This window comes from Callithrix jacchus, chromosome 5 (genome assembly GCF_049354715.1).
Source record: "Callithrix jacchus isolate 240 chromosome 5, calJac240_pri, whole genome shotgun sequence".
NCBI classification, from domain to species: Eukaryota; Metazoa; Chordata; class Mammalia; order Primates; family Cebidae; genus Callithrix; species Callithrix jacchus.
Genome location: NC_133506.1, coordinates 58969216 through 58982667, shown reverse-complemented (window position 1 = coordinate 58982667; position 13452 = coordinate 58969216). Strand labels below are relative to the sequence as shown.

The 13452-nt window shown below is 62.6% G+C and overlaps 1 protein-coding gene across 2 annotated transcripts; it reads left to right on the top strand.

Moving 5' to 3' along the window:
• Positions 1-1142: 1142 nt before the first annotated feature.
• EEF1A2 (eukaryotic translation elongation factor 1 alpha 2) lies at positions 1143-11826 on the top strand. Of its 2 annotated transcripts, none has more exons than XM_008996256.4 (8): positions 1143-1168; positions 2316-2529; positions 4099-4278; positions 5187-5483; positions 6923-7073; positions 9408-9664; positions 10725-10959; positions 11416-11826. In XM_008996256.4, the coding sequence occupies exons 2-8, from the start codon at positions 2386-2388 to the stop codon at positions 11541-11543; spliced, it is 1392 nt and encodes a 463-aa protein (XP_008994504.2). In that variant the 5' UTR covers positions 1143-1168; positions 2316-2385; the 3' UTR covers positions 11544-11826. The 2 variants fall into 2 exon arrangements, with proteins under 2 accessions (XP_008994504.2, XP_054112888.1); XM_054256913.2 differs by having other exon boundaries at positions 1143-1439.
• Positions 11827-13452: the final 1626 nt, after the last annotated feature.

Sequence of the window (13452 nt, the reverse complement as noted above, 5' to 3'; positions counted from 1 at the left end):
CATGGCTTTGCCCAGCGGCAGGTGCTAGGCTGGACCTGGTGCCTCCATGTCTGCACCCAGTGGGCACTCAGGGCTGAGAGGACAAGTGCCCGGGCTCTGCCCCCACTCAGCACACCCCTCCTGAAACTGCGCTGGCAGGAAGATCCGAGTCGGGGGCGGGGCAGTGTGGGAGGGTAGACTTGAACACCTGGGTGAGGTGACACAGTCTCGGGGTCTGGGAGAAAGTCCCTGATCCTGGTCTTCATGCAACACATGGTGGCCACGTCCCCTCCTCACAGTCCACACTGGGCCACATCCCCTCCTCACTACCCATGCTGGCATTACCCGTGTGCCCAGGACCTCAGGGACTCCCCACTTTCGACAGAGTGTGGCCGGGTCTTTGGCATCCTGATCTCATATGAGGATCAGCTGTAGGCACTGGGGTGCAGCCAGGTGGGGTGCTGCGCAGGGGGCCTGGGTGTCTGGACCTGAGTCAGGCCCTTGGCTGGCACTGTTTCCCAGCAGCGGCTGGAGGTAGGTGCACGGGGAGGGAGTGTCTCTGGAGGATGTCCCTGGGTCTGGGAGCGGGCTTCCAGCGTTCCCTGCATGGTGGGAGACCAGGGTCTCAGGGGGAGGGTGGTTTTGGGCTGAATCTGCCGGCAGAGCCTCTGGCCTATCAGAGTGCGTCCAGGAGGGCAGGCGCATGAGGACAGGGGCTGGAAACCAGCAGATTCTACCCTAAGGGTTCTACCCTGAGGCCTGAGCCCCGGACCTCATTAGGAAGAGCCCCTGGGCCCTGGGCAACCCCCAAGAGCAGGGCCTGGAGCAGCCGGTAGACCCAGGCCGGCCTCCCGGGCTGCAGTGCACCTGCTCCCCGGCCCCGCCTCCCGGGCCGCCGCGCGCTACCCTCGCCGCCTCCAGGCCTCCATCCTCCCGCGCAGCCGCCGCGCGCTCCTCCTCGGCCTCCCGCGTGCGTCCTCGCGGCCCGCACCTCCCGCATCCCCCCGCGTCCCCGCCCCCGCCCGCGCGCGTCCGCGTCCGCGCCCCGCCCCGCCCCCCGCGCGTTCCGCATTGCCGTGCTGCAGGGCGCGGTGCACTGCGCCGCCACCGTCAATAGGTGGACCCCCTCCCGGAGATAAAACCGCCGCGCCGGCGCCGTCAGTCCCTCTGGCTGAGACCTCGGCTCCGGGTAAGGACGCTTGGCCCCCGCCCCGCCCCCGCCAAACGCTGAGGGCCCCCCCGGGACTGGTCCTGTGCGCAGAGGGCGGCCGGGCCCCGCACCCACCCCGCGCGCCCGGATTCCGGCTCTTGGGGGACCCCGCCTTGGCCGAGCTGTGCCGGGGCGGGGGTTGGGGGCGGCAGGCCGGGTCCTGGGCTGCGATCGCCCTGTAGCCTTGACCTTGGGGCCGCGGGGACCCTGCGGGCCCGGGGCGCTGGGCCAGAGGACGCTGAGGGACCTGGTGAGACCTGGGGGCCCTCCCCACCCCCACCCGTGTTTCCACCCCAGGGTTTCCCTCCCCCAGCCACCTGTCCCCGAGGGGCAGTGTGGGTTTCCCCACTGACCTCTGCAATGGGACGGGGCTGTGACCCAGGGCTCTGACCAGAGAGAACGGTAGGGAGGGTCCCCCCATGCCCCCACGGGGCTGAGGGCATCTCCACCTGGCATTTTCTGGGATTAGCTGGGCAGGGTCCTCCCTCCTCTGGCTGGAACAGGGACCCCCACCTCCTGGCCACTGTCTGCCCCTGTGAGAGTGTTGGGGGGGGGCATCGAGCTCTTCTGGGTCCCTAATCTGGGCAGTGCATCTCCATCGGGGCTTTGGTCCAGCCTGCCAGGCAGGGATGAGGGGAAGATGGCGCCCTCCCTGCCTGAGGAGGGGAGTGGGGAGCAGTGGCCATCTCTCTGGGTGGCAGTGGGTGGGGGTGGGGTACAGTGTCCCTGGCCCTGCCCAGGGAGGGGAGCATGGAGGACAGGGCCCTGGAGCACTGGGCAGGTGACTCATCACCCAGCTCTGCTGGTCATGGGCGCACCCAGCTGGGCGCTGCGTGGTCCCTCCAGAACGAAGGCTAACCCCTTCGCAAGGATGGGTGGAGGGCTCCAGTGCCCAGTTATTTACAGCAGATGGGGCTGTTGGGGCTCCCGTGTGGGGTGGGGGCAGGGTACAGCCTCTATTGGCCCCTGCCAGGTCCAGCAGGGTGGTGGGGGGACTCTTCTCTCCCCACCAAACATGGGGGTTTGGTTTGTGGGCAGGGACGTGGGCCCAGCCTGGCCAGGACAGTCTCTGTGGGTCTCCCCGAGGCTCCTCACCACCTGTCTCCCCCCACCACTGGCCCCACAGAAACACTGCAGCCCCCCTCACCCTGAGCCAGAGCACCCCGGGTCCCGCCAGCCCCTCACACTCCAGCAGAATGGGTAAGGAGAAAACCCACATCAACATCGTGGTCATTGGCCACGTGGACTCCGGCAAGTCCACCACCACGGGCCACCTCATCTACAAGTGCGGGGGCATTGACAAGAGGACCATTGAGAAGTTTGAGAAGGAGGCAGCCGAGGTGAGCATGGGGGCTCTTCTCTTTGCCCCCTGAGAAGGAGCCCCCCAACTCCCAAGGTAGCCAGGCTTGGCATCTCCCCAGCCCCAGGCCATGTGGCTCAGGTTACCTCCTCCGGGGCAGGAGGGACCCCCGCTGTGGGGCACTCAGGCCTCAGAGGGGCCGGTGGGGCAGCATCTCTTGGGGGGAGCTTGGTGGGGGAGGGGTGACCATCGAACTGCCAGTCTTGCCCTGTGGTGAGGGAGGTGGCCTGGGAGGGTCTGCAGCCCACTTGGGCTGGGGCTGAGGACCCTGGAGCCTTGCCCCCTTCTCCCCAGGGCCAAGGCTGGGGCTGGGGGTGGTGCTGCCCTCACTTGTCCCAGGGCCCTGCCAGGACGCACACTGCTATTAATAGCTGAGTGATGGGCAGCCGGCCCGTCTGCTCCATTTTCTTTGCTGGGCTGTGGAGGCTGCTGTCTGGGGCGGCCCTGGGGTGGGGGTCCTGAATGGGGCGGCCCTCTGGCTGACCTTCTGAAGCAGCTCCTCTTTCGTGGCTGAGATGGTGGTGGGGGGCAGCCATGAGTAGGGATCTGTTCTGTGCCCCCGCCCCCCCGCTCAGGGCTCTGGGGAGAACCGCACTTCTGGGAGGGCCTGTGGGAGCTCTCACCTGGATGATGAGTGGGAGGCCAGAGCCCAGGAGGGCAGTCGCTGTCCTGGGCTGAGTCTCTGTCCTGGGGGTTGGGGCGCTCTGAGCTGCACCCGTTTGGGCCAGGAACCTGCATCATTCTTTACCTGGCCTCATTGGGAGGAGGTGGGGGTTTCGGAGGGCTCCTGGTTCAGGCCCCAGCTGGGTTTCATCTGGGTCCCCTTCAGGCTGGGCAGCCTCTTGGAGGGCAGAGTCCTGTCTCTTTGAGGCTCTGGAGGGGAGCTCTGCCCGGCTGAGTAGTGACTGGTGCCCACCTGGGTAGTGACCGAAGCTGCTGCCCTGACCACAGCCCATCCCCAGCTGTGGGGGTCCCACTGGGTGAGGCCCCCCAGCTTCCCCTGTTTGGCAGAGAGAGGAAGGGGAGGGGAAGCCTCAGAGGGACCGGGAGGCTGGAGCAGCAGGAAGGAGCTGTATGGCCAGGCCCTCCTCCTGACCTCATTCCACTTTCCTTTCTCCTACCTTTAAACAAATAACACAGAGGGTTATTTATCTGACAGCCCTAGACATGGTGGTATTATTGGCCTCTGGCTGAGGAAGGGATCTGGGGGCATACACAGCTTCAGATAAAGGGGAGCCCTCGCCAGGGAGGGGTTTATCCCATCTGGCGACTTCGTTCCGAGATGAAGTGACTCCCAGGCCCTCACGCCACCTGCTGGTGGACGTGCGTGGCCGCGCCCATTTAGGAGCCGGTGGAGAGGCCGGCCCTAGGGGGCAGGGTCTGGGTGTGGGTCAGAGGGGGCTGGCGACCCAGGACCCTGGCGGGGAGCAAGGGAGTGCTGGACCCCATCTCCCGTCTCTCCTGCCTGCTGGGCGGTGACAAGCAGCTCCCGCTGCCAGGGACTTGGGTCCCGGGTCCCGCCCTCAGCCGTGACCCCCACCTGCTCCAGATGGGGAAGGGATCCTTCAAATATGCCTGGGTGCTGGACAAGCTGAAGGCAGAGCGCGAGCGTGGCATCACCATCGACATCTCCCTCTGGAAGTTCGAGACCACCAAGTACTACATCACCATCATTGATGCCCCCGGCCACCGAGACTTCATCAAGAACATGATCACAGGCACGTCCCAGGTGAGCAGGGCACAGCAGCTGAGGCTGGGGGAGCGGCCGCTACACCCTTCAAAGAGACTGGGGTCCCCTGGGGTCACCCTGGGTTGGCTGGGACTCCTGTACTTCCTGTGAGGGCAGGGGACCCCTCATTGTGCCACCCTCATCCATCCTGGGTCAGAGCCCCCTAAGAACAAATCCAGTGCTTGTGAGGACACCTGGCCAGTGTCAGAGTCCCCAGGTAGACGGGCAGATGTGGACATGGACCCACGTTCATAGACAGAGGGGCTCAAGGCCAAGATGGGGATCCTGAGCAGTGGGCAGAGGTGCCACCAGCCAGGCCTGGACTGTGACATTTTGGAGCACTCACAGAGACGCACAGACACCCCAGACACAGCATCCTGCAGATGGCAGGACGCACACCACCACCTCCAAACTGCTTTGAGAACTATGACCTCAGTCTGTCCTCAAGTGAGGAACAGGACCAGAGAGGTGCAGTGACTTGTCCAGGGGCACAAAGCCCATTGGTGGTGAAGCCGGGGCTGAACCTCGGTCCCCTGACCCAAGGCCTGGTGATGAGGCCCTCGAACTGCCCTTGAAGTAGGGACCCCCATGTCTCCTTCCCCAAGGCCCCAGCGGGCTGCTCAGATCCCAGCCCACTGCCTGAATAAACCTGGGAGTGAGGTGAAGCTGGGCTGTCTCCATCCCCTGCCGGGCAGGTGGGGCTGGGATCACTGCATCCCCTGCTGGGCAGGTGAAGCTGGGCTCACTGTGTCCCCCGCTGGGCAGGTGAAGCTGGGCTCACTGTGTTCCCTGCTGGGCAGGTGGGGCCGGGCTCACTGCATTTTTGCCTGCTGGGCAGGTGAAGCCAGGCTCACTGTGTCCCCCAGCGGGCAGGTGGGGCCGGGCTCACTGTGTCCTCCACTGGACAGGCGGACTGTGCAGTCCTGATCGTGGCGGCGGGCGTGGGTGAGTTCGAGGCGGGCATCTCCAAGAATGGGCAGACTCGGGAGCATGCCCTGCTGGCCTACACACTGGGCGTGAAGCAGCTCATTGTGGGTGTGAACAAGATGGACTCCACGGAGCCGGCCTACAGTGAGAAGCGCTATGATGAGATTGTCAAGGAGGTCAGCGCCTACATCAAGAAGATCGGCTACAACCCAGCCACCGTGCCCTTCGTGCCCATCTCCGGCTGGCACGGTGACAACATGCTGGAGCCCTCACCCAACGTGAGTGGCTGACTGGGGCGGGGTGGGCCGTGGGGGCTGGCCAGACCCCTTGTCCCAGAGCAAGGCAGCTGTAGGTGGCAGGGGGAGGTTGAGAGCCTGTTCCTGGGACATGCAGGTTCCCCACAAAACCTGCTGGGTTTCCCTAACTGGCTCAGGGCCCAGCGGGGAGCCCCATCCCCCTCAGCACTGAGTGTTGCTCCTCCACTCAGCCTCCCACGAGGCTGGCCAGGGCCGGTCCCCCACGTCAGCGCTGCAGGGGCAGCGGCCTCCAGCACCAGGCCCATGAGCTTGGTCTCCAGGACCCTGCCATGGGGGTGCTCGGTTTCATCTCTGCCAGGCCTTTGTCCTGACCCTGGACACCGTGCAGGGGTTGTGGGCTGGGCCATGGGGGGCTCCCTGGCTGCCTCCCCGAGGTTTTGGAGCACAGTTGGGCTTTGGGAAGTGTGCAGTCTTCTGGGCTGACGGGGAGGGCCAACAGTTGGCTCTTGGCTGGTCAGTTGGCCGCTCACTGTGCGAGCAGCCTGTGGCTCAGGTACTCCGCCTTGGCTGGAGGTGATGAGTGGACACTTTCAGAACCTGAGACTGTGTTCCGAGGGTTCTCCAAGCCAGGGGACACCTCAGAATGGCTGCCATTGGGCTCTACCAGTGCGGTAGTTGCCCACAGTGAGGGTGCCGGCGTGAGAGTAGAAACAGCGGGGAGACTGAGACCAGCAGCAGAGCCCAGAGCTGAGGTCTGGGGACAGCTGACAGGGATTGCCCCAGCCCCACCTCCATCTCCTGTGGCTGGTGCTGTTTACCTGTAATGACACTTTCCTCACAGGCTATGATGTGGTGAAGGCCATCCTCTTCCTCCCCAGGGAGGCCGCCAGCCATCAAGGACCCCGCACTCCACACTCCCCTCTGGCCTGGACTGCTTACATAGGCCCTGGGGTGTGGGGCACAGTGTGGCCCGAAGGGAGGCTCTGTGGAGAGGGGACGGGGCCGTACGGGAGAAGCTCCGGGCAGGGCTGGGCTGAGCTTGAAGGCAGCATGGTGTCCAGGAGCTAGGGTTGGGGTGAGGCTTCCCCCAGCTCAGTCCCTAGGGGGCCCGGCCCTTGGCCCTTCCTGCTGTTCAAGTCGCCTGCCCCCCCTGGATCTGATGGTCAGGGGCCCCAGGGCTTGTGGCTGGACTAGGGGTTTGTTTCCAGTGTCAGCAACTCCTGAGCAGCCTGGGCTGGGAGGGACACTTTGTGTTTTTGTAATCCTCCTTTAAGAGAGGTGTCCTTCCAGGGTCCCTGTGATGCTGGGGCTGAGCTAGGGTGGAGCAGTGTGGGAAATTCTTCATCTCAAAGGGCATGAGGCCAGTTTAGCCTGAACAGAGGACTCCTGGAGGCAGCCCAGGGAGGCTGGGGAGGCCGAAGATGTCTCTGTGATGGACTGATTTTCTCCCTTCCACCCAGATGCCATGGTTCAAGGGCTGGAAGGTGGAGCGTAAGGAAGGCAATGCAAGTGGCGTGTCCCTGCTGGAGGCCCTGGATACCATCCTGCCCCCAACACGCCCCACGGACAAACCCCTGCGCCTGCCGCTGCAGGATGTGTATAAGATCGGCGGTGAGCCAGGGTGCTGTGCTGGAGACCTGCCTGGCCAGCTCTGCCTGCCCCAGACCAGGGCCCTATGAGGCTTCCCAAGACCAGGCTGTCTCCAATCTCTCCCCTTGCCACACACTTTCTGGGGGACATTCCATCCCCCATCTATCCATCCATCCATCCATCCATCCATCCATCCATCCATCCATCTCCCAACCCATCTATCCTCTCTATCCATCCATTCATCCATCTCCTAACTCATCCATCCTTCTCTCCATCCATCCATCCATCTACCTCCCCACCCATCCATCCATCCACCTCCCCATCCATCCATCCACCTCCCCATCCATCCATCCATCCATTCATCCACCTCCCCACCCATCCATCCTTCTGTCCATCCACTCATCCACCTATCCATCCAAATATCTCCCCATCCATCTATTCATCCCTCTATCGCCCTGCCCATCCATCCTTCTCTCCATCCAGCTATCCATCCACCCACCCCCACCCTGTTCATCCATCCTTTGTTCATCCATCCATCTGTCCATCCACCCATCTACCCACTCACCCATCCACCCACCTTCCTGCCCATCTATCCTTCTGTCTATCCGTCTACCTCCCCATCTATCCATCTATGCATCCATCTATGTATCCACCTCTCCATTCATCCATCCATCCATTGCCCTGCCCATCCATCCTTCTCTCCATTCATCCACCCATCCATCCATCTACCTCCCCATCTATCTTTCCATTCATCCATCTTCTATCCACCTCTTCATCCATCCATCCATCCATCAACCCACCCACTTCCCACCCATCCATCTTGTCCATACACCCATCCACTCATCCATCGATCCACCTCCTCATCCATCCATCCATCTATCCATCCACTCACCCATCCACCTCCCCGCCCATCCATGTATGTTTATCTACCCATCCACCAATCCACCTCCCCATCAATCCATCCATCCACCTCCCCATCCATCCATCCGTCCATTTACCCATCTACCCACTCACCCATCCACCCACCTCCCTGCCCATCTGTCCTTCTGTCTATCCATCTACCTCACCATCTATCCATCTATGCATCTACCTCTCCATTCATCCATCCATCCATTGCCCTGCCCATCCATCCTTCTCTCTATTCATCCACCCATCCATCCATCCATCTTCCCATCTTTCCATTCATCCATTTTCCATTCACCTCTTCATCTATCCATCCATCCATCCATCCATTAACCCACCCACTTCCCACCCATCCATTTTGTCCTTACAACCATCCACTCATCCATCCACCTTCCTATCCACTCATCTATCCATCTACCTCCCCATCCAACCATCCATCCATCCACCCACCCACCCACCCACCCCATTCATCCTGCCTTCTGTCCATCTACTTCCCCATGCATTCATCCATCTATCACCCACCTCCTCTCCCATCCATCCTTCTGTCCATCTATTCATCCTTCCATCCACCCATCCACCTCTCCATCCACCCATCCATTCATCTCCCCAAGAAGAGAAATTGTAAACAAATCTGAGACCCCAGAGAGGGGGCACTGATAGGAGACCCCCAGCCAGGGGGCTGCAGCCAGAGATGTTGCAGGCATCTGTGCACAGTCGGGGTGTCATGCTCACTCCAGCACAGGGCGCAGCCACCGGCTTCAGTGAAGTCGGCTGGAGGCTACACAGGCCTCCATCACAGCCCAGGGAGGTGAGGGTGGAGGTACCCTGGGGGTGGAGGTACCCTGGGGGAGACAAGACCCCCATGTGGCAGCCACACAATTGGTGTAAGCAGATCTATAAGAAACGCTGGGGGCACTCAGGTGGCACTGCACCTGGGCTGTGTCCAGCTCAGTGGCCTCTTTAACGACAGAGACCTGCAGCATGTAAGTGCAGCCCCCAGAACCAGCAGGGAGCAGGGCCACTGGGCCCCAGGCGGGAGCAGTCCAGTGGCCTGGCCCACACTCACAGGGAGGGGTCCTCAGAGAGAGGAGGAGCCCCATACTGCCCCCCTCTGAGGGAAGGTGCTCCCAGGGGTATGGATGGGACCCCAGGTTCAGACAGCCCCCTCTCTGCTTGTCCTCCCCGTTCTCTGCCCCTGTGGCTTTTCCTGGAGCTCTCTGGCTCAGCCTTTTATCTCCCCAGCTGGGCAGGGGAGCCCCCACTTCCCTTGGAAGCTCTGTCTCCTTGTCTCTGGACTCCCCTCCCCTGCACTCTGTCCATGGGGCCCCATACCCCCCAGGCCTGTTGTGGGGGTACTGAGTCCCAGACTTTGTGGGTCTCCAGGCTTTCTCCCCAAATCTCCTTCCCAGCACCCCCTCAGCCCTGCCTCCCCTCACAGCCCCTCTCTCACAGGCATCGGCACGGTGCCCGTGGGCCGGGTGGAGACCGGCATCCTGCGGCCGGGCATGGTGGTGACCTTCGCCCCGGTGAACATCACCACGGAGGTGAAGTCGGTGGAGATGCACCACGAGGCTCTGAGCGAAGCTCTGCCTGGCGACAACGTGGGCTTCAACGTGAAGAATGTGTCGGTCAAGGACATCCGAAGGGGCAATGTGTGTGGGGACAGCAAGTCTGACCCGCCTCAGGAGGCCGCGCAGTTCACCTCCCAGGTCGGCAGCCTCGCCGGGTCCTGGGGTTTGCGCCTGTGGGGCAGCAGGGGAACTGTCCTTGGTGGGGCTGCTGTCAGCAGGTTGCCTGGTGGGGGAGAAAACGGACCCCCCCATGCCACTGACCGGGCCACTGAGGACTCAGCGGGGGGGTCCATCAGTGCTGGGAGGGGCCCAGGCCTGGCGGCTGCCTGGCCTCCACACAGTCCCCGGGTCTGCTGCCCACGCCACACTGTGGGGATGCCCGGCCTTTGAGGTCCGACTTTCATCCTGGAAAAATGCTTTTGTTAACTTACTGCCTGAGACAGCTCTGTCATAATTTAGTTCTCTATATTTGTTTTCATTGCCCCCTTAGCTGGCCTTGTCGTATGGGTTTTTTTTTTTGAGTCATAGTCTCACTCTGTCACCCAGGCTGGAGGGCAGTGGCGCGCTCTTAGCTCACTGCAACTTCCCCCTCTTGGGTTCAAGCGATTCTCCTGCTTCAGCTTCCCCAGTAGGTGGGATTACTGGCACCCATCACCATGCCCGGCTAATTTTTGTATTATTAGTAGATAATGAGATTTCACCATGTTGGCCAGGCTGGTCTTGAACTCCTGACCTCAAGTGATCCACCCACCCTGGCCTCTGAAAGTGCTGGGATTACAGGGGTGAGCCACCAAACCCAGCCTCTTTGTATGACTTTTAAAAGTGGCTTCATTGAGAGACAATTGAACACGAATTGAGGTCAATTTTGTTACCACCCCCCACTCCCTGGCCTTTGTTCCAGCTGGGGTTCGCAGAGTAAGTGCTGCTCCTGCCCCTTTGAAACAATGAACTTCTCAGCTGTTTATCTCTTGCTTAATGAGGACGTTGAGGTTCAGGTCTGGGGGGTTCTGGTCTGCGGGTTCAGGTCTGGGGGTTCCGGTCTGGGGGCTGGTCCTCAGAGCCTGAGCTTCCTCTACTCAGCACTCCGAGCCCACAAGCCCGTGGGGGGGGCCTGTGACTGGGCCTCCCAGCCCTGCTCTGGGCCCTGATGGTGCCCACCGTGGCTGGGCCTGATGGCTGCCCATGCCTCTGCCCCTAGGTCATCATCCTGAACCACCCCGGGCAGATCAGTGCCGGCTACTCCCCAGTCATCGACTGCCACACAGCTCACATCGCCTGCAAGTTTGCGGAGCTGAAGGAGAAGATCGACCGGCGCTCTGGCAAGAAGCTGGAGGACAACCCCAAGTCCCTGAAGTCTGGTGACGCGGCCATCGTGGAGATGGTCCCGGGAAAGCCCATGTGTGTGGAGAGCTTCTCCCAGTACCCGCCTCTCGGTGAGCCAGGCTGGTCCCTGGGCGGTGGCTGATCAGGCTGAGGGCAGGAGACTGCGGAATGGGGTGTGGGTGGCAGCGGGGCCTCCTTTCCTGTGGAGCTCAGAGCTGGCAGGAAGCCCATGGGCTCCATGTCACCGAGTGCAGGTGGCCCTTGGGAGGACCTGGGATGAGTTCTGTGTGCGGATGGGGCCCTGAAGGTGAGGAGGCCCCGGGTGAAGAAGACCCCACAGCTCCTCCCGTGGAGGAGAAGACCCCACAGCCTGCCCCTGGCTGCCCTGAAGACGGTGGAACAGCTGACGGGGCCGGGCTCGGGGAGACCAACCGTCTTCACCAGGGCGCGCTCCGAGCTGAGTGTGTTCTCACGGCGTTTCCAACGAGGCTTCGCCCTGCCCGCCCAGCTGGAGCCCCAGGTTTGAGTCCTCCGCCCCGCTCACGCGCCCCACCCCCACCCCCCAGGCCGCTTCGCCGTGCGCGACATGAGGCAGACGGTAGCCGTGGGCGTCATCAAGAACGTAGAGAAGAAGAGCGGCGGCGCCGGCAAGGTCACCAAGTCGGCGCAGAAGGCTCAGAAGGCGGGCAAGTGAAGCGCGGGCGCCCGCGGCGCGACCCTCCCCGGCCCCGCCGCGCCCCGAACCCCGGCCCGGCCCCCGCCCCGCCCCCGCCCCGCGCGCGGCCCCGGCGCCCCGCACCCCCGCCAGGCGCATGTCTGCACCTCCGCTTGCCAGAGGCCCTCGGTCAGCGACTGGATGCTCGCCATCAAGGTCCAGTGGAAGTTCTTCAAAAGGAAAGGCGCCCCCGCCCCAGCTTCCGCGCCCCGCGCTCGCCTTGCTCGGTGCCCGTTTTACCAATAAACTGAGCGACCCCTGAGCCGAGCCGTGTGCGCCTGCTGCTGGGGGGTGGGCCCCACGTGCCCTGGACCCCAGGGTGGGCGGTGGCCCCGTGGGAGTGTCCCCTGCGCTGCTCAGGGTGGGCGCTGAGCCCTCAGTGAGGAGTGCCCGGTGTTCCCCAGGCCGTGGCCCAGCACCAAGGCCCCGCTGGAAGGCCAGCTGGCCTGTGTGGTTGTGAGGGGCCTCCCCATGGCAGAGGACGGGCTGAGGGTTCCCGGGTCTCTGGGGGCCGCATGAGAGCCGAGGGCTCCTGCACTGCCAGTGACTGTCACACACACTCTTCCCCTGGCCCTGAACGCCTAGTCTCACTCTCCTCCTAAGCCTGTCACGGGTGGCTGAAGCTGCCTCCGGTCCAGGCCTTCTGTACATGGTTGTGGGAACTCCAGCCCCCAAAGCCTGGAGGCTGGGGACTTCAGTCAGTGGGCCCGGGGCTTTGGGTCTTCCCTGGGGTCCCTGGTCTCTCTGGGCCAGAACCTGCCCTAACCCTTGGCCAGCAAGGGTGGGGGCATGGCAGGACAGCTCCCTTCCACCCTCCCTGCTCTGAGAAAGTGACCCTGGCACACAGCCAGTCATGCTGCAACTGGTGAAGGTCGGGATGGAGGGTGGGCAGGCTCCCTGATGATGCAGGTGAGGGTTGGGGTGGAGGGTCGGCGGGTTCCCTGATGATACAGGTGAGGATTGGGGTGAAGGGTAGGTTCCCTGATGATACAGGTGAGGGTCGGGGTGAAGGGTGGGTTCCTTGATGATACAGGTGAGGGCCGGGGTGATGGGGAGGATTTGAATCCGAAACGTTAGAGCCACGAGGCCTCCAAGGAGGAGACACAGGACCCAGTCACATCAGGACTTTGGATAGATACCAAATAATTGTGGGTTCCCTGATGATACAGGTGAGGGTTGGGGTGGAGGGTGGGCAGGTTCCCTGACCCTGCACGCAGTGCTGAAGGGCGCATCTCTGTCACCCAGCCCCAGCCCTCTGCCTGCAGCTGGGTACCTGACTCAGGGGTTCTCCTGCAGGGCGGGCAGGCTGACTGACCACAAGTCCCTGTAGTGTGCGTTAGTTTCTTGGGGATGCTGTGACCGATGACCGCAAATGGCGAGGCCTCCGGGGCCCAAATCAGCCTCACTGCGGAAATGAAGCTGTCAGGCGTGCTCTGCTCTGCTCTGCAGGCTCCAGGAGAATCGGGTCCCTGCTTCACTCCCTGCTGTGGCAGCGTCCCTCCAGACTCTGCCTCGGTGGTCACAATGCTTTCTCCTCCCATGTCAAATCCCCTCCTAAGAGGATGTGTGTGATTGCACTGAGGACCCACCTGGGGTAATCCAGGATGACTCCCATCTTGACATCCTCAACCAAATCTGCAGAATCCTTTCCTGCCACATGGAGTCACAGACAGGCCCAGGGGTGCGGGCCTGACCTCCTTGTGGTGTACTGGATCCCCTGGGCTGGGTGAGGATGGAAATGAGGCAGGGCAAGTGACAGGCAGTGGTGATGGTCCGGGCGCCCTTGGAAGGCCTACCCGTGTCTTCTTCCATTCCCAAAGTGGGGTGCCCTGAAAGCCACATAAGAGGGAGGCAGAACGGGAGGAAGGATGGAGCAGCCGGGCAGGGA